General features: G+C 44.0%; 1 protein-coding gene across 1 annotated transcript in view; it reads right to left on the reverse strand.

Moving 5' to 3' along the window:
- Positions 1 to 26,957, reverse strand: part of LOC115374083 (atrial natriuretic peptide receptor 1-like) — a 93,297-nt gene that overhangs the window by 7,178 nt on the left and 59,162 nt on the right. The window contains exons 6-17 of the mRNA XM_030072816.1: positions 16,078 to 16,172; positions 13,265 to 13,400; positions 13,012 to 13,096; positions 12,027 to 12,144; positions 11,689 to 11,763; positions 10,780 to 10,857; positions 10,218 to 10,322; positions 10,004 to 10,075; positions 8,758 to 8,920; positions 7,496 to 7,651; positions 1,387 to 1,555; positions 1 to 109 (exon numbers count right to left, since the gene is read on the reverse strand). The exon at positions 1 to 109 is cut by the window's left edge and continues 38 nt beyond it. Of these exons, the coding sequence (XP_029928676.1) occupies positions 1 to 109; positions 1,387 to 1,555; positions 7,496 to 7,651; positions 8,758 to 8,920; positions 10,004 to 10,075; positions 10,218 to 10,322; positions 10,780 to 10,857; positions 11,689 to 11,763; positions 12,027 to 12,144; positions 13,012 to 13,096; positions 13,265 to 13,400; positions 16,078 to 16,172 (1,361 nt within the window). The remainder of the gene's footprint in view (positions 110 to 1,386; positions 1,556 to 7,495; positions 7,652 to 8,757; positions 8,921 to 10,003; positions 10,076 to 10,217; positions 10,323 to 10,779; positions 10,858 to 11,688; positions 11,764 to 12,026; positions 12,145 to 13,011; positions 13,097 to 13,264; positions 13,401 to 16,077; positions 16,173 to 26,957) is intronic.

A 26,957-nucleotide genomic window follows, 5' to 3' on the forward strand; every position in this document is an offset into this window, starting at 1 on the left:
TTTCTCCTCATGGTAAGCTTGTGTTCGCTCCTCCACCAGCTCCTCCAGGTTGTTGGCGTACTGCTCCATGCGGGACAGCAGGTTGTCCAGGATGTTGGTCCTGGACTCCCTGCACACACACACACACACACACACACACACACAGATACAGGGTGTGAGAGCTGGGCTGTAAGGACGGCGATTCCTTTTGTTTCAGTCTGGAATCAGAACTCGAAGTTAGTTTGGTTTTCCAGCACTGAATCAGTTTGCAGATCTTACATGTGAGGGTTCAGGACTTTAAACCTGCAAGTTGTTCCCATCAGGCAGCAGCACGAGGTCACTGTCTGACAAGCAAGACTTCAGTGACTAGAAATGATGCAATTTAACATCAGAAAACTGCAACCTGGACATACATTTGCCACCAAAGTGACAGCGGAATATAACTTGGACAAACAGGGAGACTCTGCAGACGGTCAGCTAAAGTCTCACGGCTCATTTGCTCAAACCCACGTGACTTTATTTTAAATTTTAGTGGAGATCCGGAGGTTTCCAAAGATGCCAAACATGAGCTGCTGAATTCCAGGGAAACGTGTCTAAAATGATGCACGAGACATGCAGATCTTTTCTGTTTGATGTGATTCTGCAGCCATAAAACAACGGCGTGAATATTTCCCTCAGTATCAGAGTGATGGAGCTTCAATAAGATGCACAACATGGATGTGACATCGTCTTAAAATACAGTTGTCCCTCACTATAACGCGGTTCACCTTTTGTGGCCTCGCAGTTTCGCAGATTTTTTTTAGTGCAATTTTGCATGCTTTTTTTTTTTTTTTTTTAAACACATTGTGTTCTGCGTCCTGATTGGCTAAGGGACTGTAGACCATTGTCAGTCAGTCTCCTCCGTGCCGTGTCTCCTGTACAGTACAGAATGCGTTCATTCTATAATACTGGACTTATTTTTCTACGAAGGTTTGAACTTTGAGAGTTTAAACAAGAGAGAAAAGTGAGAAAATGTTAATGCCTGTCTGAGAAAAGTGTATAAAGTGTGTAGTGAGGGGTTTTACAGCCTTAAAACATCTAGAATCATTGTAAAAAATAAAGCTGACTACTTCACGGATTTCGCCTATTGTGGGTTATTTTTAGAACGTAACTCCCGCGATAAATGAGGGACCACTGTATGGGGAAAAATGCCTTTTCTCTTTTTTTGAAGCTGTTTGAAGGGAATTTTGAGGGGAAACTACTTTAAGGAGGAACACAACACAAACCAGACTGTCTGTTCATATCAGGCTGAGACAGTCTGAGCATCGGTCAGTGAAGTGAACCGGACCTGACGCTGATGCTCCGGTCCGAGCCGGCCGCACACACACACACGCACACACACACACACACACACACACACACACACACCTGTTCTGTTTGCGCAGCAGCAGCTTGATGTGGTTGAACTCGGGTCTCTCGGTGGGCTCCTCGGCCCAGCAGCGCTGCATCAGCTGGCCCAGCTCGGGGCTGTGGACCTGCGGGTCCACGCTGGGCCTCAGGCACGGCCACTCGCCCAGCACCACCCGGTCCACGATCTCTGTGGGGGGGGCAGGAGGGTCAGGGAGGGCACGGGTGAACCGGAGTGTGTCGGGCATCTCCAGGTCAGAGGTCAGCTTCAGGAGGTTATGAACTACATAATCAAGTCATAATCATAACTGTTATTCTAACACCTTCCTGTAGGTGGGGCGGCTGCTGGAATAAACCTGTTTCCCACAGAACCTGAAGGTCAAACGTTTCCCTCGGTCTCTCTCTTCAGGTCAGAGTGTCAGCTGAGCACCTGTCACCTGCCACTTACCTGTCAGAATCTGCAGACTGTGGACTGCAGACATCGTGCTTGAGTCTCAGATTAGAGGCAGTTCAATTTGTTTGTCATGGGGACAAAAACCTCAGCAAATTCACTTGATTTCTTTAGGAAAACAGCAGTAAAAAATAAATAAATAAATAAATAAATAAAATAATATTAAATAGAAAAAAATATATAAGAAAATTTGCAGAAAATTAGCATCTCCCTGGAAATAAGCAAAAATATTTTATTTTGTGAAAACAGAAGTAAAATAAATAAATAAATAAATAAATAAATAAAATAAAATAAATAATATTAAATAGAAAAAAAAATACAAGAAAATTTGCAGAAAATTAGCTAGAAACTGGAAAGAAGAAAAAAATATTTTATAAACCTGCAAGAAACTATGATTAGACAGACAATATATTATATTTAGATGTCAGCTCAGTGATGCTGGATCAGAGTGAAATGTCCTCGTCTCTGTTCCGTCCTGATTCAGCTCAGATGTATTTCTCTTGTGGTGGTCAGTGTGTGTGTGTGTGTGTGTGTGTGTGTGTGTGTGTGTGTGTGATTTTCAAATAACAGTAACAACAGTAAAATCCCAGAATTCCTCTTTTTTGTTTGTTTTTTGTTTGTTTGTCCCACACACATTGTTTTTCCGTCTAATGTCTGATATCATCCAGCTCAGTGTCTAAACGGGCCTTTGTCTGCTCTGTTTTCTGTTTTTGTTTTTTAATAAGCGAGGCAGAGCGGAGGCTGACGGGACAGCGTTTTGATTTTTGGAGAGCAGCTCGAGGGGAAAGACGACTGGAAGGAAAGCGTGTTATTAGCTGTACTGTCCTGCTGACTGATTACCGCGCCGTCCAGCTGGCGACTCAACACTGCTGGCAACACAGCAGAAAAAAAAAAAACATTTAAAAAAAAACTACATATTAATTGGCCAGTCGAGCTTTTTCACTCTCTCTCTCTGCTGTCTGTGCCCGTCTCTCTCTCTCCTCCTGTGTGTTTTCCCTCTCCTCGCTCTGTCAGTGTAATTGGTGGTTTCAGCGTCAGTCATGTCGGCCTGCCTCTCTAATTCCCCTCATTGAGTCTTTGTCACGATTCAGACTGAATCTCTGTGCATCGCTCCGCCCACCGACCTCCAGCTCATCTCCGTGTCAAACAGCAGCCGGCCGAAACCGAACGACAGAAAAACAACAGCAGACGACAAAACCCTCTTGGGAGGAGAAGCGTCTGAAACACCGTGCATGTCGTTTCCACGTGGGAGCGGTTCGTTTAATCAACGCTGCGCTCGGTGCTCATGGACTGACTCCAAATCAAAGCTGGGAGAAATTTCACCCCCTAAAAACTCAACCTTCACCTCGAATCTTGGAGTCACTTTCCCCTTTAAGAACGAGAGAAAAATGAACGAGCGAGAAAGTCCAGATGTGATTTCTGACTTTGTGGCTTGGCAAGAGACAGAAAAGCCGACAAAACCTCGGAGCAATTTCCCCTCGTTTCTTCACGGTCTCATATTCATTCTCATATTCATTCTTCTTGTTGCTCTGTGAGCGCCTGCAGCGTCACCGCCCAAACACTCGACCTCTCCGTCTCTGCATCCGAGGGTCTGTCTCAATGGAAGGGCTGGATGACTACCAGGTCGCAGCCCACGGTGCCCACGTAGGAGGCGTCCGACGTAGGTGCCGATATCAAGTTTAAAAGTTTAGTGAATTGGGACGGTGTAGCCTGCGGAGGATTCCTACGTCATTATTATCGAGGCTTCCCGAAGCGCATTCGAGTGATGCAGCGTAAAATGCTGAAGTAGGTTTGGGAGGTGTGTCGGTGAACACCTGTGCATGAAACCAAATGATAAGCAGCTTCAACGCTCTCAAGATGGACAACATTGATTCTGTAGTTTGATGTATTTTATTTTATTTTGTCTTCCTGAAGATGCAGGAAATTAAGATAATTGTTACACCTCACAAACTGCAACAGACTATCCCAATTAAAGTAACTGTACACATGGCTACATTGTAACGTACCTGATGCGCTGATGGTTGCTATGGAAACATCATGCAAAATGCCTATCTAACTCATCTAACTAAAGTTGCATTTACAGGCGTTGTTGGGATACAGTTAACAGCTAAACCGAATCTATGGTGGTAATTATAGGCATGAAAACTTATCAAAACGTCATGATATAAACATTAAGACGGTCTAAAACAGGCTTCATAGTTCCAGCAATGGTGGCTGATCCAGAAACTCAACTGGACCGAAAGGTACCCTGGGAAGTAGGCTGTGATGTCGGCCGCGAAGCATCGTGGAGGTGTTTCCTGCAAATGAGTCAAAAATAGGCTGGATCTGTTGGCGTTTGCAGGACCCTGCAGGACCCAACACTTGTCGCGCCGCCGTGACGTAAGCAGCCTACAAATATGACCTAAGCTGTGTCCCAATTCAGGGTCTGCATCCTTCGAAGTCATCCTGCATCCTTCGAAGTCCACGGCCTTCGGAGGACCCGGACTTCAACCGAAACGTCCTCCCCGTCAACCAAACGGGACGGTCTAGCCTTCGGAGTATTTCCTAGTCGGGTCACCGCCGTTCCCATGACAACAAACTCCGGAGACAGAAAGATAACGCTTCTTTCCGTCAGACAAGACAAAACAGTAAAGAAAGGGGTTTTGGTTTAACATGAATGACGTTGGATGATCAAATGAGTAAAAACCGAATATTTTATAGTAGTGAAATCTGAATTTAGATGCCGCCGTAGCCATTTCAGTTAACTTTTTTAGACTGAGCAGCAGCACGCAAAGCATCTTGGGATACGGGAGCCCGAGAAGGATAGTCGCGGTGCTCTGAATCGGCTACCAACGGCTGAAAAGGAGGACGCATTTGAAGTGTGAATTTGAAGGATCCTTTGACTTTGGATGAATTGGGACAGGCCTTCGCGCAGTGTTGTGACTGGCCTTCAAATGCCGACTTCAAAGGATGCAGACCCTGAATTGGGACACAGCTCTAGGCAGCGTACAGCCTTTGAATCGGGACAGAGCCCGAGCGTCACCACGGCTGAACCCTGCCGACGTTCATCCACCTTGACAACAACAACATGGGTGAGGAGCAGCGGAGCAGCTACATGGGGACACAGGAGACAGCTCCACCTCCAGGGGGCGACGTAGAGGCTAAACCTGGGCCAAACAGAGTCAAATGAACAGCGGTCAGTGGGACTTTTTGGGGTTTTTTGTTTTTCCTGTGCCTCAGTGAAAACAAGAAGCCGCTGTTTCAGAAGATCCACATTTCTCGGAGCTCAGACGAAGGAAATGTGCAACCATTTAGACACAAAAATTTATTTTTTTTAGTCTCAGTGCTCGTGAAATTTTGAGAAACCGACATAATTTTACAGCCATGGATTTCAGCTCAACACACAGTTCTGTCTGCAGCAGAAATATCGACAGGAACAGTCCAGTAACTGATCAATATCTGGATCAAATGGACTGATCGGTTTAGAGCATTTAGCCCCACTTACCCACACATGTTCTGCTCTGTTTAACAGGGGCTAAGTGCTGCCCCCTCTGGACAAAACCCTGAACTGCACTCTGTTGTTCTGTCTCGGAGCAGCCGGTGGGCGTGGGTCAAGTTCAGCTCTATAAATTTTGCTGTGCATCAGTTTTTTTGGGGAAAGAAGTCGTATCGCATCGCTCGCCACGGTCACGACCAGTCATCACCTGTGCAGCCTCACTGATTACAGTGAGATGCAACACCTGCATATTTTAAAACAACATTATTTTACAATCACACCTCAAAAAATTAAACAAGTAAGGAGTTCTCGAGGTGAATCCGACTTTGAAAGTTTATTTTTAATGGACCAGTGATGGAGCAAAGCCCTGCAGTTTTTTTTTTCAGCAGTCTCCATCCATCCACTCGTCCATTTCCAATTACAACAGTGCATGTGTCACCGCCGTTACGCTGCAAAGCCAAACCAGCAGGCAGCTCCTGCCAACTCGCTGCTTTCAAACCATCACCTGCTGAAAAATAATCACAGTTTGTATTCCAGCGTGATCCCAAAAACAGAAACGGTGTGACAGGTTTCCAAATGATGGATGTGGAGAAAATAGAGCTGAATACACGGAGTGATTTGGTCTGCAGAGCTGAAGTGCATCAGGTGTAGACCCCTGAATGGGAAAAAAAAAAAAAAAAAAAAAAAAAAGTGCCTGTTTGCCCTGTAGAGGCATATGCATGAGCTGTGATCACGCTCCTGACCGGGAACACATTCACACCGAGGCTGACGCATTAGCAGCTGCTCCTGAGCCGCTGCAGAGGAGCCTCTTCATGAAGGTGAAAATTACAGCGCAGAGAAAAGTTCACGACCTGAAGCTCGTCGTTATGGAAACAAAACTATACATCACACTCCTTTTTTTTTTTTTTTTTTTTTAATCAGTTCAGTGTGTTTTTGAGGCAGCAGTTTTGTGAATACTGTGAACACATGGTGGTGGATGAGCTCTGTGGCATTTCGAGGGTTAAGCCACTAAAAGGCTATAAATGATAAAAGACAGCGTACGCATGTTTGCCGTTCTGGACAGATATGAAAAGAATGAGATGTTTCACAAATGACAAAAATATCAAGTCTGTGTTGTGTTGCAGAGGCTGAAATGAATTTTCATCTTTTAGGGTTTTTTCTTTTTTTTTCTAATCATTGGGGAAAGTGGAAAACAAATCACGAGCAATTTCCTCGCTCTCTCGCCGTGACTGTGTTTGACTGTGTTGAACATTCGGATTAGATCATCACAGGTTTTAGTGGTTTTGAATGTTTGGCCCATTTATTACAGTTTCCCGACATTTTCCTTGTCAACAAACCATTTTGCAAATAATGTAGGGGAAGATTTCATAACACAGAGTCAAGATGGGAGTTTCTTATAATGTTCTGCCTCTGCGGCGAATAAAGTCCTCAACATCCAGAAACCACACAGCTGATAATTGGCTGTGGAAAGCAAAACATTTCCCCTCTTAGGGACTATTTTCCCTGGCGGAGGAGGAGGAGGAGGAGGAGGAGGGAGCGTTTCAGTGTGAAAAAGTCCTGAAAAGCCAACAGTGCTGCTGCTTTTAGGAAAACTCATGTGGAGGACTTTATTCTGCTGATGGAAAACTGGAGTGAAGAAAGTGTGAAGGCTCTGAAAGTTCATGTTCATATCGTAGTGGAATGAATGGAAACCAGCGGCTGGAGGAAAGGGAGGAGGAGTGATGTGGCAGCTCTGAAACCCCACTGCTCGCTCTGGGAGGAGAGCAGAGGAACGTTCTGGAGAGGAAACCCTGAACGTGCAGAGTCACAGTTTAGCTCTTCAGCAGCTAAAGTGGAAAGTAGGAGGATAAAAAGAAGGATAAAATTCCACAAACAAAAAGGACTAGTTCGCCCCGATGAAGCACAAACTGCACCTGCAAATCCACTGAGGCGCTGGCCTGCATGCCGACTGACAGGCGGGATTAGATTACACCAGATTTAGCCTCCCTGTAATCCCAATATAATCAATAATACCAATAAATATAACCGATAAACAACTGACAACACTGACAACACATCTACTCCACAGATTCAAAAGGTGCAATCATTAAAGGTGCATTACGCAAAACTCCTTGGGTTTGTTTCAAGTGAGGACCATGAAGAGACACTGCTGTGTGTGTGTGCGTGTGTGTGTGTGTGTATGTGTGTGTGTGTGTGTGTCCTACCCTTGGGGCTGAGCGGGTCTCCCTCCAGGTAAAACACTCCGCGGCGCAGCGCCACCTCCTGCAGGACGATGCCGAAACTGTAGACGTCTCCTTTCTGTGTTCCCCGAGGAGGAGGAGACTCCAGTCTGAGCAGCTCAGGAGCCATCCACAACCTCCCTGAGGAGGAGGAGGAGGAGGAAGAGAGGAAGAGAGGAGGAAGAAGAGGAGGAGGAGGAGGGGGAGGAGGAGGAAGAGGAGGAGGAGGAGGAGGAGCAGGAGGAGGAGGAGGAAGAGGAGGAAGAAGAAGAGGAGGAAGAAGAAGAGGAGAAAGAGAGGAGCAGGGGGAGGAAGAGGAGGAAGAGGCGGAAGAGCAGGAGGAGGAGGAGGAGGAAGAGGAGGAGGAAGAAGAGGAGGAAGAGAGGAGGAGGAAGAGAGGAGGAGGGGAGGAGGAGGAGAGGAGGAGGAGGAAGAGAGGAGGAGGAAGAAGAGGAGGAAGAGAGGAGGAGGAGGAGGAGGAGAAGAGGAGGGGAAGGAGAAGGAGGAAGAGGAGGAGGAAGAGAGGAGGAGGAGGAGGGGAGAAGGAGGAGGAAGAAGAGGAGGAAGAGAGGAGGAGGAAGAGAGGAGGAGGGGAGGAGGAGGAGAGGAGGAGGAGGAAGAGAGGAGGAGGAAGAAGAGGAGGAAGAGAGGAGGAGGAGGAGGAGGAGAAGAGGAGGGGAAGGAGGAGGAGGAAGAGGAGGAGGAAGAAGAGGAGGAGGAGGAGGGGAGAAGGAGGAGGAAGAAGAGGAGGAAGAGGAGGGAGGAGGAGGAGGAGGAGGAGGGGGGGAGAAGAGTAGGAAGAAGAGGGAGGAGGAGGAGGAGAAGGAGGACGGGGAGGAGGTGGAAAAGGAGGAGGAAGAGGAGGGAGGAGGAGGAGAGGAGGGGGAGGAGGGGGAGTAGGAGGAGGAGGAAGAGGGGGAGGAGGAGGAAGAAGAGGAGGAGGAGGAGGAAGAAGAAGAAGGAACAAATTTCACCGTTTGATTCATAAAAATATTCTCTGATTTCTGGCGCCCTGAGCTAAGAGCTCATTCTGAGCTGAAGCCTGCAACATTTATTTTAAATGTGTGTCACAGGAAGTGATGTGTTTTACATTTCCACTGGAATAAACAGAAGAAGAAGAAGAAGAAGAAGAAGAAGAAGAAGAAGAAGAAGAAGAAGAAGAAGAAGAAGAGGAGCTGGGCTGTTAGTGTGAGCGAGCTGACGAGGAAAACAGGAAGTGAAGTGTGATCAGCTGATGTGACACTGACGGGCGTAGTAGGCGTGAGCGTCCTCGGCGGCGTCCGCCTCGATCCTGAAGCTGGACAGACCGTAATCTGTGATCTTCAGCACGAAGCGATTATCCACCACGCAGTTAGAGGACTTGAGCTGCCCGTGAGACACGATGACGCTGTTATGGAGGAAGACCATGCCCTGCAGGGGGGGGGGGGGGAGAGAGAGAGAGAGAGAGAATAAACAGAATAAACACACAATTATACTTTGGTTATACTCAATAATAATAATAATAATAATAATAATAATAATAATAAAACTTTATTTGTATAGCACCTTTCATACAAGAATTGCAGCTCAGAGTGCTTCACAATAAAAAGAAGAACATTTGAAAAGACATTCAATAAAACATTAAAAAGAATAAAACACAGCACAGGGTGGAATTAAAAAAGAAGAAAAGGCTAAAGACGAGAACTTTGAAATAAAAACTGAAATGCCAATAAAACAATCAAATGAGTGAAATAAAATGAAAGAGGAGCTCGTTAAAGGCTGGAGTGAAAAGGAACGTTTTGAATCTTCTTTTAAAGATAAAGACTTTGTTCTCATTGAGCTCTTATCATATTAATACCCAGCGGTACCCTTTCAGTGCTTTACACTCCCTGCAGTAACAGAAAAAAAAATAAATAAATAAAGAACCTTTTTTGTTTTCAACATTGTTATTTGTTGAGACATTTTGTATTGATCATTTTGCTGTAACACACCACACACAAAATAAAATGCCTCCCAAACTCCATTCATTTGAAATCACAACACAGCCCGCTCTCAACATACTGACATCAGCAACGGATTTTGGTTGACAGCCTTTAAAGTATTTTCTTCGGTAACCCACCCCACTAATAAAACAATTATAACAACTCATCCAGATATGAAGAAGAGTCAGTGCTACTGCAGCCGACTACACTGATAACAAATCGATCGCCTGCTACAGAGAACGATCTCACATCGACTTGTGAACGTCTTTTGTTGGCCCTGATTTTCTCTAGTAAAAGTAAAGTAAAATTTTATTTATATAGCGCCCTTCACAGTACGAATACACAGAGTGCTTTACAGTAAAAAAACAGATAATACAGAACAGTCAGGAGACCATCAATATCATTATCAATATTGACATCATCACCAACAACAACAGCATTATCAAAAGACTGTGCACAACCCGGGCTGCATCAGGATGTAACGTGGCGTGACACAGGTGAGACGCACGGCAGGTAAATCAGGAGCGCGTACCTTGACGATGTCGTTGATGAGGGAGTATTTGAACATCCAGTCCAGAGTGATGCTCTCATTCTCCAAAATGTCCTGCAGACAAAACACAGACAGACAGGGGAACAGTTAGGCAGGCAGGCAGAGACAGACAGGCAGACAGACAGACAGACAGGCAGAGACAGGCAGACAGACAGACAGACAGACAGGCAGAGACAGGCAGACAGGTGAGGTGTACCTGCAGGCTCCCTCGGGGACAGTACTCTGTGATGATGCAGATGTTGGGGGTGTCGACGCTCGCTCCGATGAACCTGGTCAGGTGTTCGTTCTGGACGTCCCGCATCTACAACACAACATTTTCATTCACCGGCAAACCCCCGAAATGCAGATTATTATTCTACAATAAAGCAAATATCAGAACATTTCAAGACATTGGAAATTTAATAGGAAGTTTAATTCATTTTCCATGTTTTCAGGTTTGTTCAGGACTTTTGTGCTAAAGCAATAATCTTTAACAATCAAACTCACTGCAAAAAACTCACTGCTGTTTTTTTTTTTTTTTTGTGCAATGACAATAAAGAAAGTCTAAGTCTAAGTCAATCACTTAAAACCTTCCCTGTTCTTTTATTTACCAAGCATCACTCTCCCACATGATTTTTTTACGACTAGTTATTGGTCTAAGGACCTTTTTTTGGTGATTTTATAATTCTATAATTTTTGGAGAAATGGAGGTTTGATTGTGTTGTGTGTGTTTTTGTCTGAATGGCTGAGAGGTGGAGTGACAGCCAGGGGGCGCTCACATGTTTCAGCTCAAAGAGGACCTTCCTGTTCAGCTCGATGCGCTTCCTGTTGGTGTATTTGATGGCCACGATGTTGCCCTGGGAAAACACACAGCAAGATCGCTCAGCGGCAACACACACACACACACACACACACACACACACACACACACACACACACACACTCTCACCAGATTAATGAGCCTCAGATTAATCCCTGTTGTAATCTGAACTCTAAACCCTGAATCCTGAATGAATCCCGTTAAGATGTGAGGATGGACTTGGTGGTGAAAGCTGTGTGAAAAGGGGGAAAGGGGGGCGAAGGGCAGCCAAGGGGGCGAAAGCCGCTGACAATTTTGGCGTTTTTTATTTCTCTCTAGAGGAAACTATCTTGGACAAGTTGGTCATGAGCTTTGCAGAAATTTCCCAGTGAGGCATTTTAAGCTTCTGTGGAAAATAACAAGACAGTTTTAAAATGATTATTTCTGTTTTGTGCTCTGGTCAAATTTATACCAGACAGACTGGAACAGGAAGATAAACTGTGAGAAAATTAAACCCTCAAACAATATTGTTGTTGTTGTTGTTGTCACAGCTTTGAACCCGGGAAATCTTCATTAACTTTTTCCAGTTGAGATTTCCCTGTTCAAAGTCAAAGATGCAGAAATAACAATGTGAAAAAGAGAAAAGGTTCAAAACGCTCCTCCTGCCTTACATCGTCCTAATCTCAGATGCAGCCAGATGGATAAATAAAAAAGTCTGTTGATGTCACTGGGTCGCAGCTATCAGCAAGTCACGGCACGCAAAAGATATACAATCAAATATGAAACACGACATCTAAAATAATAACAACAACAACACAAAAACAACCCTTCCTCTAGAAATAGTTGCTTAGAATCAGCACACAGATCTGCCACAGGGACCAACACACACCTTGTAGTATCCCGTCTTGGCAAAAACCTGCAGGTTTCCATCTCCAGTCATCAGGGAGCCGTAGTTAGAGCCTCTCTGAAGACAGGTACAGAATCACAGAGTGAGTGTGTGTGTGTGTGTGTGTGTGTGTGTGTGTGTGTGTGTGTGTGTGTGTGTGTGTGTGTTTGAAGTCAAGTATATTTATAGAGGCTGTAACAAATGGAATCATCACAAAGTGCATTATACTGCAGGAAACAAAGATAGTAACAAGAGAGAGAACAGCCTCCCAGACAGAGGCAGAGTGTGTGTGTGTGTGTGTGTGTGTGTGTGTGTGTGTGTGTGTGTGTGTGTGTGCTCACCAGTGACAGGGTGATTTTGCTGCCGCTGCGGAGCACTTTGTCCAGGTTGCTCATCTGGATGTCGTCCCAGGAAATCCTCCAGAGCTGAGCCACCAGCTCCTTCTCCAGCTTCAGCCTCCTGTGTGTGTGTGTGTATGTGTGTGTGTGTGTGTGTGTGTGTTGAAGTGTGTATTTTGTGAGGAAACAATACATCAGAGCCAAAGAAAGAAAGAACAGATGAACAAGAGTATAAACAGCAATGCTTTTCTATTGGTCTGTTTCCTGTCCTCCCATTGGTCGTTTCCAGACATGTGACCTGTCGATGACCTCTGACCTCACCCAGCAGGTAACTCACCTGTTGAAGCTATGTGAAGTTATGTTAAAACTCTCTGTCAGGTTCTTATTTCTAGTCTACTGTTTGTTGGATTAGCATAATCTCTGTGAGAACACGAGGACACAGCACATCTAATCTGCTCTAATCTGATTTGATCAAAATCAATCTCATCCGATAAGAGCTAATGTAATCTGGTCCAATCAAATCAAATCAATCATATTTTCATCAGATGTGACCTCAATCAATCTAATCTCGTCTAACCTGATTGTATCTAATCTAATCTAATCTAATATGAGTAATCTAATCTAATCTGAACTAATCTGATTGAATCTAGTCTTATCTGATCTGACTGAATCTGATCTGATCTAATCGGACTGAATCTGATCTAATCTAATGCCTAAATCTAATCTGATTAAATCTGATCTAATCTGATTCAGCCTGATGTAATCTGATTGAATCTGAACCAATCTAATTCAGTTTTAATCAGGATTTAATCTAATATGACTGAATCTAATCTAATCTGATCAAATCTAATTTAAAAATAATATGACTGAATCTGATCTAATCTAATCTGATTGAATCTGATTTTATCCGACTCAGTCAAATTTAATCTAATCTGACTGAATTTTATCTAATCTAATCTAATCTAATCTAATCCACAGATCTCCTCACCTGTAGATGAAGACGGTGATGGTGAGGGTCATGATGATGATGAAGAGGACCATGATGGAGACCATCTGGTGGATGGTGATGGTCTCTGAGAGAGAGAGAGAGACAGATCACTGCCTGTGTGTCTGTGTGTGTGTGTGTGTGTGTGTGTGTGTGTGTGTGTGTGTGTGTGTGTGTGTGTGTGTGAGTGTGTGTATGTGTGTGTGTGTGTGTGTGTGTGTGTGTGTGTGTGTGTGTGTGTGTGTGTGAGACTGACTTTCCAGACAGACGGGGTTGTCGTTCTTGAAGCCGCAGGGAGGAACGTCGGGGGGAATGGCGCCCCCTGGCCAGTGCGGGGCCGTCCCGGGCATGGAGGTCAGCTGCTCCTCAGAGCTGTTGTACACCAGCACGATCTGGAGAGAAAAACAAGCGCACCTCAAAACACAGACACATGTCAATCAAACAGTGAGGGCGGGGCTTCGGTTTGAGGGCAGCTTTAAAAACAGGAGACAGCACAAAGACTGAAAAGTCCAAAAACAAGGTTTAAAGACACAAGAAATTAGAAATAAGAAAAAGGGAAGAAAAGTGGGGGACGTCCTCCGGTTTCAGCCAATCATATCAGCCCCTGATGTTTGTATTGTCATTTGCTTTTGACTTTTTGTTTTCAATCTTAATTTAGTTTTAATGTGTTTTTAAGATGGGTTTGCTAGAATAGTTAAGCTTTTACTGTTTGAAAATACTTTTATTAGTTTCAGTGTTAGTTTTAGTCTCTTTTTTTTTTTTTTTGGTAATATGGAGTATTTGTCAGAGAAGACATTCAAAAAGATCACAAAAATATTATGCAATGAAAAACTCAACTAAACATCATACCATTTGGACAGATGGACAACCAAATAAACTGACAAAGACGAAAACGAAAGACATTTTCTGTATTATTTTAGTTGATTTTAGTTAGTTTTGTAAAAACACTTTACAGTTTCAGCTATCGTTTTTTTTTAAAGCCTCACTTCAGTTCCGTTTTTTTTTTTTTAACACCTTATTTGCCTTGGTTTTTATTAACAATAATAACTTACTAACTAATGAACACAGCGTGTGGCTTGATTTTATCACCAGTTGCAGTTTGGCACTGTGACTACAGAGTGGACAGGAGCGTAAAATAAGCAAACGTTAATTTGACAAAATGTACGGTTTGTTGGGTTAAAAAAGCATGCATGATAAAAGTACCATTAAATTTGGATTCATTAATGTCTAACGGTCGCCATTTTCCACATACCTCTACATTGTTTACCTCTTAGACAGATATATCAGAGCTTTCAGAAAAATACAAGATGAGTTATGAGTTATAATTACGAGTTTGACGTCGACGTGAACGCTGTTTACAAATCGTGAGCCGGTGCTGACGGTAAATACCATGTGGCGTGAACGTGGCATCAGAACAGAAGATGGGAGAGATTGGTGAGGTGGATATGAAGCGTCGGCGTGTTCGAGCCGTCGCACACGCTGACATTTATTTAGATGAACATGTTGCCCTTTGAGGGGAATTTCCTCCCCTGAGATTAAACAAGTTAGCGACCAAAATGTCACCGTGTGAACCGGCAGACCCGTGGGCGTCAGAGCGAGACGGACGAGCTCATTTTTTTCAAACAGTGACGTAACAGCAATGTACCTCCATGCTGTGTGTTTACCCATAAGTCTCTGTTTCTGTGACCTGCTGCATGACAGGTCCAGAGGTTCTGGATAAACCCTGATGGGACTGAGTGAGTTTCCACTGATGACTGTCTGGTGTCTACAGCTCAGAAAAGGAGGCTGATGGCAAACAGAGAAAGAAAAGAGAAAGAAGGAGGTGCAAGCTGAGAGAGAAAGACTGAAAAGTGTGGCGAGGGTTGATGGATGAAGAGGCAGCTGATTAGAAAAGGAGAGAACAGAAGCACAGCAAGAGATGAGGAGGTTAGAGGAAGGAAGATGAAGAGAGAAATCTGGAGGAACTGATGAAATTTAATGACGGTGATCTCCACCAGGATCGACAGCAGACCTGTAGGTGAGCAGCTGAGAACAATCAGCAATCAGACGGACCCGGCCTCGTTTTCCAATCAGGATGAATCTTAAAAGTTAAGAGCATTTTCTTCTTTTCACTAAGAGTGATTCTACAAACTTTCTTAAAGGAGCATCCCAGTGATTCCCATCGCATCCATTCCCATCCCAGTTCTTCTGAATGTTCAGAGACTTTCAAAATCACTGGAGTGGCCTTTTACTGGCCACTGTGTTTCTATGTTATCCATGCAGAGTGAATTATAGATCAGCGGTAAAATTACAAATGATTTCACAGCATCTCAGCATGTCTGTAGGAAACATTAATGGGCCCAGAATAGAGCCTTGTGGTACACCAATGTCTACATTACAATAGCCTGGGTTCATATTAGTGTGGAAGATGTCATGTGTTCTTTTTTGTTCATGGGGATCCAAAATCAGCGGTGTGGTCATTTAATCTACGTGTTATCAAGGCGCTCAACTGAAAATATCTATGGCTGCTGTTTAACACTTGAATAAAAGAGGCGCTAACAGTTCATGCAGGTATTTTCAGTCCTCCATGGTTTCTATGTAAGACAGCAGACACGGACTGGATTTCCTCAAACAGACACAACAAAGAGAGGAAATTAAATCAAATTAAACCTAATTGGAGTAGCAACTTATTTTTAGAATAAATGCTGCAGAAAAACTCTCAGCAAGTTATTTAGTTTCATATTGAGTGCTCAGGTCTTGGTCTTGTTCTTCAAATCAGATTAAGTTTGATAATCCCACTTGTTTCCAATGCAGTGTCATATGTTTCAAAATTTTTTTGTGGGATTAAGTATAAATGTGTAGAAACAGGGCAGAATGAGGCAGATCAGCCACTAGGATCAAGAAAATGACTCTTGATTCAAGAAAATTCTGTAAACAAGATGATTAGCGTTAGAAACAAGTGGGATTATCTCATCCCACTGTCAGATTTTTTTTTTAAGATTTGGACACTGGAGACTGAATAACGTGTTAAGATGGAGATTTTTTGCGGCGTGGCAGTCAGATGTGAAGGCGGTGTTGAGCTGCCGGCACCTGGAAGGCGCTGGTGTTGGTGTCGGCTAAATCCCACAGAGCAAAGTCCGTCTCTCGGTCTCCATTTTCATCCAGGTGGACGAGTCCTGTCACACCTGAGAGAGAGAGAGAGAGAGAGAGAGAGAGAGAGAGAGAGAGAGAGATCAGGCAGTCTGCAGTAGAGCTTATACAGGCAAAGTCAGTAAGATACAGTGAGATATAACCACTGTCTGCACACTGTAAAAAAATACATACAAATGCATGTATTTTTGCACCAAAAATACACATATTTTTACAGAAAAAGTGACAAAACACACAATTTAGGGAATTATGGCTTTTCTGTCAAACAACCATGTTGTGGACAATAAGAAGTTAGAACAAGGGCATGTCAGCACGCTGTTGAAAAAAATAAATAAAAAATAAAAAAATAAAGTCAGGACGGGGTAAATGAAATCATTTACTTCAAAAAACAAAAAACAAACAAAAAAAAAACTGAGTGTGTTTGATCAAAATACCTCCTCTGAATAAACCCTGGTCTGAGCCATGAAGAGCAGCCTGGACCTATCAGATACAAACACCAGCAAAAACTGAAAAAAAAAACTCAAATAAAATAATTTGTCTTGTGGTTATCAGGTGATATTAAAATGAAGCTTGAGGTGGCGGCGGTGTGGAACCTGCCTGATGGAGAAAGTGGATCCTGGATGTAAGAGAACGACACAGACACACAAAATCCAGCAGCCAAACCAAAATAAACCTTTTTAATAAAGAACCAGAACGCAAAGCTGGGAGGAGAAAAAAATCACAGGTGTGGAAATGAAATAAGGAATGATGAAAACACAATACACTCACACACTGTGACAAAATATCAGGATTTGGGCAGCACTTGACTTGGGCAAAGATATTCATTTTCAGAAAAAAAAAAAAAAAACGGGTCCTGGTTGTGGAGAGAAAAGCTCAAGCTGCTAATTCAAATATATTTCTGATTATTAACATTTTATTGCACATATTTCAGTGTCACCTGAACGAATATGAAAACTGTTTTAATACTCCAATACTCTAATCTGCCTCACTCATCATGAGTGAGGCAGAGGCATCAGATGTTAATTTCTGTTGATTAGCAGAGACCCTGACAAGCCCGTTCCCATGGCAACGGGACAATTAGCGCTGATGAGATGAGATGAGAGCGGCCTGTGATTGGTCAGAGGGAGAGAGCAGACACGAGGAAGTATACAAGTACAGAAAAAAAATATATAATAAAGATAAACAAAATCATATCCCAGTCTTTCCTGTTGATGGGCTCATGAAGCAAAAAAGCCAAAAAAAAAAAAAAAATCTTAAAAGAAAAGAAATTTGAATTAACTTCAAATTAATAAAATAATGCAATGAAAATGAAATAAAATTGCATGAAAAGATTAATACATTAACACTGGCACATTTCAAATAAAATAAAATAAAATAAAATAAAATAAAATAAAACGACAATAAAATAAAATAATAAAATAAAGTAGTTCTGTAGGAGCCGAGGTTTAGTCATAAATTACTAAAATAGTTTAAACATCCAATTAAAAATCCCATTGCTCTCTGAGCCTGTGGTGCCGAAATGCCCCAAATAATAATAATAATAAAAAAAAGAAATTTTAATTAACTTCAGATTAACTAAAATACTGGCGAGGCGGCGTCAGGCGGCCGCCAGCTGTTTGTGTGTCCGACTCTGTGGCTTTTCATTTCCGGGCGAGCGGCGGGTCACAGCAGATAATGAGGCGCAGAGCGTCGCATGCAGAGCGAGCCAGGTGTGTGTGTGTGTGTGTGTGTGTGTGTGTGTGTGTGTGTGTGTGTGGCAGGGTGACATTTAGCAGAGCGCTGATTGGACAGGGGCGAGCTGCTGCAGGTGAAATGTCAGAGTGCTCAGAGCTTATTAAAGTCATAAATATCTGCTGCAGGACAGCAGGACCACACACACACACACACACACAGACACACACACACACACACACACACAGACACACAGACACACACACACACAGACACACACACACAAACCAAATGAAAAGGGGGGTTGAGGCTATTTATACAGGACATACACACACCTACGCACGTAGACACACGTGCTCACACACACACACACACACACACACACACACACACATGATGTTTGGTGATGAATTAACAGTTTGAGGTTCAGATTTAACAGCCGTGCACAGATATGATGTTGTTAACATTGATGCATGTGAGTCACACACGTTCCTGGAAAGTGATGCATTACCTTCCAGGAATATGTGTGTGTGTGTGTGTGTGTGTGTGTGTGTGTGTGTGTGTGTGTGTGTGTGTGTGCATATGTTTGTGCATGTGTGCGTGTGTGTGTGTGCATGTGTAATGCATAAGAACACAATATTGTTTCAGTTCGTTTTTTTTTTTTTTTTGTTCCTAAAGAAGTCTCATTGTTATTTTTATTTCTGTTAACTAAAAGGCTTTTTTCACACCCAGGTTTAGTTTTTTTTTTATTTCAGGTTCACCGGCTGACACGGCGGCAGTGACACGGCTGATTTCGAGACGGGATCGAGCACAAAGACGCCTGACTCGTCCGTCTTGCTGTTTTCAGTCGGGCTGCGGTGGGTTTGTGGGTTTTGGTGTTTGGAGCCGTCGGCGCTGACAGAGGCTCAGCCGGGGAGCAGGAACAACAACAACAGGAGTCAGGAGGGGAAACCGGCCTCAGCTGAACAGCAGAGGCTTCAGGCCTGTTCCTCCGCCTGCAGCTCAGCACAGCAGCTTCCTCTCAGGAAACTAACGGTCATTTGTCTCAGTGCTCAAATCACAACCTGACTGATAAAACAGCAAAGAGGCTACAAGGAACTCGAGCATAAGAACACAAAAACAAGCATGGCAACGAGGTGTGCTGTTGTTGGTGATGTTTATAAAAAAAAAAAAAATTGTGAGTGGATTTAGAAAGGGAATTTGTGTGTAATTCAGGTTTATGTCCATTTGTGTCGATGGACTTGTGTTGCGTCCCTTTCAAAGCTCTGCTACGTTCCGGCATCTCCACCTCAGCCTGCCGAGACTCAAGTGTCCAGACCTGGGATCTGTTTTCATCAAAGGCACCAATTATTATTATTAATTATTAGAGGAACAGCGGGCAGTGTAAAGGTTTTAGGCTTAAAGTCAGATTAAGAATCCTGTGAATAAATCTGGCCTGGTAGATGGACAACAGTTTAGCTCAGTTTGGGTGCAGATTGGAGGCTAATCTGATTTGGTTCTCAACTCCAGTCTGCAGAGCCGGCTGTGTTTTTTATTGTCTGTGTCTCAAAACGCAAAACCACCGTCATGTGACGCGTCGCAGGCAGTGGCGGATTTAAGAAATTTGGGGCCCAAGGCAAAGGCAGGCATGGGGCCCTCTGAAATGAGAAGACAACACACAAAACAGGGGCCCCAAGACACATAATACGATAAGCATTCTGCTGGCATTTTAGCGAAAGGATTTTAATCAAAAACATAATTAATGTGCGCAAATAAGTAATAACTGTATTAACCATAAGTGTATGAGGAGTTTTATGGGGCCCTCAGGAACTTGGGGCCCTAGGCAACCACCTAGTTTTGCCTAATGGTAAGTCCGCCCCTGGTCGCAGGTGACATTCAGGACAATTTGAAAAGTGTAGAAATCGGATTTCAATCTCATTTTGAAACACGTGCAAAAGTGGCTTAAATCTGATTTGCACCAATTGTTTAGCATATGTTTTTTTTTTTTTTTTTTTTTTTTTTTTTTTGCTGAGTTGATCAAATAAATCTGACTGCAATCTGGATTTGCCACAAATCAGATTTGGGCCGGCAGTCTGAACGGGACCTAAAACCTCTTTCTCAGGGACGCGTCTGACAGAGGAGTTTAGTGTCCTCAGTTTTCTTGTCTCCACTTCCTGTGTATTAATTTGTGGTTTGAGCCAAACCATTTCCTGGAGGGAACATTTTGTCAAACAGATGTCCAGCTGAACCAGTTTCTTGTCTGTAACAGAAAACAAAACAATTCACTGGGGCTTTCATGGTTTTTGAGGCTTTCTATGGGAGGCGGATAAAGAGAAAACAGAAAGCCTTGGGTCTTTCTAACAGTGGCGTGACGATGGTGATTTCTTATCCTTTGTGCCAGTCGGCCCCTCACATTGTCCCAGCTCCTATCTCTGAGCAGCAGCATCACAGACACTTCTGGCCCGTCCCACGACGTCTTTCTGTTTTTCATTGTTTCTCAAAAGGTGAACGTTTGGAGAAGGGGCCCAGCGAGGCTTCAGATGGCCCCTCGCTAGACTCCTAATTACAGCCGGAGCAAACGAGAGAGGGACATGAAGGCAGCAGGAACGGAGGCGCGTGATTCGTCTGTCGGGTTTTAAAAAAATGTCCATTTCACTTGAGGTTTTTATGGATTTGGAGAATCAGAATTCTAATCACTTCAATCTCCAAGTCTGATGAGAGTAAAGATGGAACGGCCGGGTGGAGTCTGACATGACATTTCTGACATTTGTCTAAAAGAATATCATGACAAGACGTAAGATACTGGAGTGAGACATGACAGGAGTGAGACACGACGTTAGATAAATGTTATCTGGAACTGAGCAGAACACGACAAATCCTCTCGCCGGTGTGTGTGTGTGTGTGTGTGTGTGTGTCGCTGGTTCGTCATTCACGGCCCAGCCTCGCTCAGAGCCTTATCCCCGGGTTTCTAACGCTGCAGCTGTAAAATAAAGTGTGATGTGGCTTCAGTGAAGCTCTTCAACTGTTTTTATTTTTTCTAGACTTACAGCTACCTCAGGGGAAATGTGAGGGGAAATCAGAGCTGGTAAAGCAGCAGAACCGACCACTTCCTGTAACTTTTTTCTTCATAATCTTGACAAATCTCGATTTGGGTCAGTTTAAAAATATTATCTCTTTGTCACAATAAAATAACCAATCACCTCAAGAAGGCATCACCTCATGTCGCTGCAGTTTAGCTTTGGCCACGTGCACGAGGGCGGGCGGGGCTCGGAGGAGGGACTGAATCTGTTTGAGGTCAGAGTTTTGGATGGGTTCGGCCCACCAGGTGAGGTTACCTGCACGAGCTTTAAAAAGCGATTCCAGCAGCATCAGGGCTTTTATTTTGGCAGCAGCTGCAGCTCTGAGCTACAAACAACCAAAGAACCACAAGCAAGACGTTTTATTGTTCTGTCAATCCATCAGGCCGCCTGAGAGGAGGCGTCCATTAGGTAATGGAGCGGAAATGAGAGAGAGAGAGAGAGAGAGAGAGAGAGAGAGAGAGTGAGAGAGAGAGAGAGAGAGTGTAACCAGATCTACCCCCCATCCCCCAACACACACACACACACACACACACACACACACCACCAGCACCTCTATTCATGCTCAAGCTGTTTCCTTCCCTCCATGTTCTATTTGTCACGGTTATTATCTATGATCAAATCTTATTACACTCTCTCTCTCTCTCTCTCTCTGCTCCCCTCTTTCCATCTTATTCATTCTCATTCACAATCTCTTTCACACACACACACACACACACACACACACACACACACCCTCTCTCCCTCCCCCTCTCTCTGCTTATTAAGATATCTTTTTTGAGGAGAGCGCCCTATCCCCTCTATTAAGAATTAATGTGCATTAATGAGGATTATTTCCTGAGTGGAGACAGAATTCAGGCTGAGAGGGAGATGAAAGAGAGAAGGCACAAGATAGATAGATAGATAGATAGATAGATAGATAGATAGATAGATAGATAGATAGATCTATTTTTGAATATCTGTATCTGACATGTGAAATGTGCTGTGCTGCTGCATTCATTCAGATTTCAACCACAGGGGGACCCTAAAAGGTTCCCTGAGGTACTCCCTCATAAAGGTCCCAGGGCCTTACCGGCGTGTCCATGAACCTTTAACGTGTCACAAATAAAAGCAAACTGCCTTCATTTCCTGCATTTTCCAAGCTCAGGAACCTGGGTTTCTCAGGTAGTGAGGAAAAAATATCATTATTGACCCAAAGCCGACAGTCCAAGCTTCAGTGGACTGATCGGCCCTCGGCAGCTGACAGCTCAGGTTCAGGTTCAGGTTTCACACTCGGTATCACTGTCGGCTTTGAAAAAATGGTATTAACTGAGTCCGTCTCTGCGGATGTGAACATCAGACGCCTGTCTCACAGCACAGGTGTGTTTAAGTACCTGAAGCGGCGCCGCTTTACTGCTGAAAACCAAAAGCAGTTGCCTGGTAACCGGACTCCCCTCATCCCCGTCTCAGCCCGCCCACGGTTCAGACATCAGGGATTAGGCCGGCCTGACAAACCTGATTAGAACGTCTCTCCTGTGTCATCGCACAAGTCAAGTCTGATTCACTTACAGAGCGAGTGAACAGGTTCATCACAAAACACCATCAACACACACTGAATGTACATGGGACCAAAACCCGTGTGTGTGTGTGTGTGTGTGTGTGTGTGTGTGTGTGTGTGTGTGTGGTGTCTGGCAGCCTGTAAATGACAGCAGAGCGTTCAGCCTTCCCAATCCCAGCCTGTCACTTTCCGCTCTTCCTGTCTCATTTCTACACAGGCAAAAAGCTGATTTGTGCGTGTGTGTGTGTGTGTGTGTGTGTGTGTGTGTGTGTTTTAGCTCAAGGGAGACAAAAATAAGAATGAACCAGAAGGGACGTCACCTCTGACAAGATCGACTACGTTTAAATGGACTAAATGATCCAATCCAAAAGTGGGTGGATCTTGAACGGCTCATATTTTATCTGTTATTTTATGCAAATATGAGCAGGATTTTCGCCTCTGGAGCCGCACGTGCCGGCCTGGTTAAGGTGGAAACCCTCTCACCTGCAGCTCATGAGCTCTGTCACCTTGCTCTTAAAGGAAAACTCCAACATTTTGGGCAAAATCCTCTTTTACTAACGTCCCAAATCCGAAACCAGATGTTGGACACCATTGCCACATCTGTACGTCCAGTGGTTCAGTTCCTATGGATAGCTTTTCCTGTTAGCTTAGCATAAAGACTTCAAGTCTATGGGAGCTGTTAGCCTGGCTCTTCCTGATCTCATAACGGAGACTAAATGTTGGAGTTTTGAACGTGGACCTGTTGTGACATGAGAGGGGGTTCGGTGTTCATGCACATGTGAGCCATCGTGCAGGTAACATGTGGTCAGGTGACGTGCCGGTGGCCCCGCCGCGTCCGGGGGCGGGGCTTACAGGCGGGTTAATAATGTATGCCGAGTCCAGCTGCTCTCATGATGGAGGCGACCTGCGGCCACAGCTGACAGGCAGCTAATATGAGAGCAGCTGTGATATTTAAGAGATCTAAAAATGGCACAGAGACATTCACTGTGCTGAATTATGAAAAACTGTGTGTGCGTGTGTGTGTGTGTGCGTGTGTGTGTGTGTGAGAGAGAGAGAGAGAGAGAGACAGACAGAGAAGGATGTATGGTAAAGAGTTGAATCATCAGTCATAGCAATGTAAAGTGTTTTTGAATTAGAGTCACTGAGAAAAACAGACAAACAGACAAAGCAAAAATATTTGTATTCCCATTATAATGTAGAGAATTCAAAAAACTAAATGCACATTTCTTAATAACTGTGTTGTTGTGGACGACTCACTGAACCTCAGATCTTGCTCTTAGTGTTAAATGTAAGTCGGCCTTTTCAGCTTTATTTCTTCTTTCTGCCTGATCCTAACTTCTGTTTTTGTGTCTGTTATTGATTTATCTTTATTATTTCATGTGCTCTTTGTAAAGCTCTCTGTAATGCTAAACACAGCAAAACTAACCACTGTTATTACCGTTAGGGAGAATTAGTACACTAAATCTAAATTTTAATTATTATCATTATTATTATTATTATTATTATTGTTGTTGTTGTTATTATTGTTATTGTTATTGTTATTACATCTGTTAATACATGTCATTGCTGCTGCGGTGGTGTAAAACAAGGTGAACACATTGATAACGTGACATTTTGACTTGATTTGAGACAATTTGGCAATTTTTATTTTTATCGCTTCGGTGCCATCGAGGCCGGAATCTGTCTGTGAAAGTCGTTTGGCACCAAATTTCAAGACCTAAAGAATAAACGTGCATCAGTGTCAGCGAGCCAATCAGCACGCGGCATGCTTACACCGAGAGCTAATGAAGCTGCTGATTGGCTGGCGGCCTGCGGGACAAACACTCAGCTACACCCGGAAACAGATCCAATAATGAGATTTTAGGGAAAGTGGGACTGAATATCTCTGAATGACACTCAGCCCAATTCAAGAATAACACCTTTTTCAGCTACATCCTGATTTTTGGGGATATTTTGTTCGACCGAGCAGATGGAAATTTATTTTTTTATTATTGTGCAGCAGGATTTTCATACAATTTGCTGGAGAGGTTTGTGCCCGCTGTGGGGAAACACAGCTGGTGTAAATATCAGGCGGGCCAGACGTGCCTTCTCTCTGTAAAGGCCACGCGGTGATGGATGTCCCGAGAGGAGAAAGGAGAGGCGGGCGGACGGGGGGAGATAGGGAGAGCGGAGCGGGGGACAGGAGACAAGGCACGAGGCTCTGGTTTCACCCGATTAGATTTCCAGACTATTTTGGTGGGTCTTACAGGGGCTTTTCACCGCACGACGAGGGCGGGGGGGGGGGGATCAGCTCTCTGTCGGTAACAAGGTGAGATGGATGAGAGGAGAAATAATAAAAAAAAAAAAGAAAAAGAAAAAAAAACATGAGGAGGATGAGAGCATCGGCCGGATTGAATGACAGATACAAGAGAGACCGAGACAAGGAAACGATGGAAAAGATGACAGGAGATGGAAAATGAATGACAGTAATTGAAAATGCGGCGGAGACCAGCCAGCAGCTGAGCAACAGGCGGACAGACAGGAGACCGAGACACCGTCAGGACGTCCCGCCGCGTCAGGACGTCCCAGCTCACGGCGGGACGAGCCGCCAATAGCGCCGCCCTAGGGGCAGTAGTTCTCCCTACTGCCCCTAGGGCGGCGCTATCGGGGCCCTCAAGGAAAACCAACAGATATGCCAACTCTTTCATTCCATCTGCCGTCAGCCTGTTGAACAGAGGTGGCCTTAATTGAGTTTTTTTTTTTTCTCTCTCTTTTTTGACTTTTTGACTTTTATGGAATAACATTGTACGTACTGTTTGGTCCCTGCACCCCAGAATTTACACTGAGCGCCTATTTACCCTTTTGCACATGTAACGTTAGAATGTGTTTTAGTGGGTTGTCTACCCAGTTGTTTATTGTTGTATGTATTTTATGTTGCTGTAGAAACCGAATTGCCCCTCGGGGACTAATAAAGCAATCTGAATCTGAATCTGAATCTGAATCTGAATCTGAATCTGAGCCTGCCGCCGCCGCTCAAACGTCTGACGCTCAACAACCAAAAACTGAGTCTGCTTTTTCAGCCGTGACCTCGAACGAAAAGACAGAACAGGTGTGATTTCGTTTCTGTGTTTTGTATCACTAAAGATACGACGCCTGACGCCATGTTGGATCTGCTGAATGTTTCTCACCTCATCGCTCTGATAAGAAACACAAATATTATAAACTGTCTAGTTTCTCTAGGCTCTTTCCTGCAGACAATAATCTGACAAACTGTGATTTAATTAAGCATCATTAGCATTAAATACAATCTGTGAATTTCCCCCGGGATGAATAAAGTATCTATCTATCTATATATCTATCAATCAATCAATACAAAAAACCATATCATGATACCATTTGTGTCCATATCATCGAGCCTTACGTTTGAACGCTGGCGGTAAAAGATCTTATTCATTTAGTGCCAACAAACAGGAGCAAACTTGTGCCTGCATTTTGAAACTGCCCCCCTACATAAACCAGCAGAGTGGAAACGTTTTGGCGCTCAGAGAAAAGACGAACCTTCCGTGTGAAAATGACGCCAGAACGAGATAAAACACGGAGGAAACACGAGGAACCTGCCGAGCGGCGGAAACACAGAACTGACTGTGTTAAACGGATTTAATGACATCATCTCAAATCGATCCTCGGCCTCAGAATCACATCAGGACTGACTCTGTGATATCGGCAAATATCAGATCACTGCCCAAAGGATCAATATAATACGGTTTTGTGGTGAAGGCTGTCTGAGGAGCGGTGCAGACACATCGGGGGTGTCGAGGCTGATGTTCTGGATGTTTCCCAGCATGAATTTAATCCCAGCTGACTGTAATTATAATTTGGGATGAGGTGTTGGAAACATATTTCAGCTGGCTGCTGTTCAGGAGAGCTGCACGTCAGGAAACTGGCCCTCAACGGCAGCTCTGTGCGACCCGCTGCAAAAATTAAAAATGAAAAAAATATAAAAAAAGAGGCTTCCCTCAGCCGGTCAGGGTCAGACGGCTCGTCTTTCCCCGGCCGGCCGCCGTGCCGACGCCGCATCGCGCCGCGGGGCCTGCAGGCCGCCGCCGGGCCGATCAGATAGCTCCCGTTTTAGCCGACACACACCGGCTTCAAATTGATTTTAGAATCAATTTCAAGATTTTATTGATTACTCTCAAGGCAGCAAAAGGTTTATTCCCCGGAGTGGATTGGCTTTTGAAGCTTTTATCTCCTCGCAAAGTCTGACATCTTCTTCTGATAGCGCCAAATCTTTCTGCTGTGTTGTTTTTTTTCCTCCAGTGGTGTATTAGTGCCACTGAAAGGGGATAAGATTATGAGAAAAAAAAAAAAGTAATCCTGAGATTAAAGTCATAAACTTAAAGCGGTGAATTTGCTAGAAAAAACACAAATTTATGAGAAAAAACTTGAACTCTGAGATTATAACATCACAGATTTATGAGGGAAAAAAACTTAAGAGAAATGAGAAAAAGCCCAGAATCAAAATCTCCTCCTCAGCATCTGGACTCTGAAGAGACGTCGCTGTGACTTGGGCTGATTCA

This window comes from Myripristis murdjan, chromosome 16, assembly GCF_902150065.1.
Source record: "Myripristis murdjan chromosome 16, fMyrMur1.1, whole genome shotgun sequence".
NCBI lineage: Eukaryota > Metazoa > Chordata > Actinopteri > Holocentriformes > Holocentridae > Myripristis > Myripristis murdjan.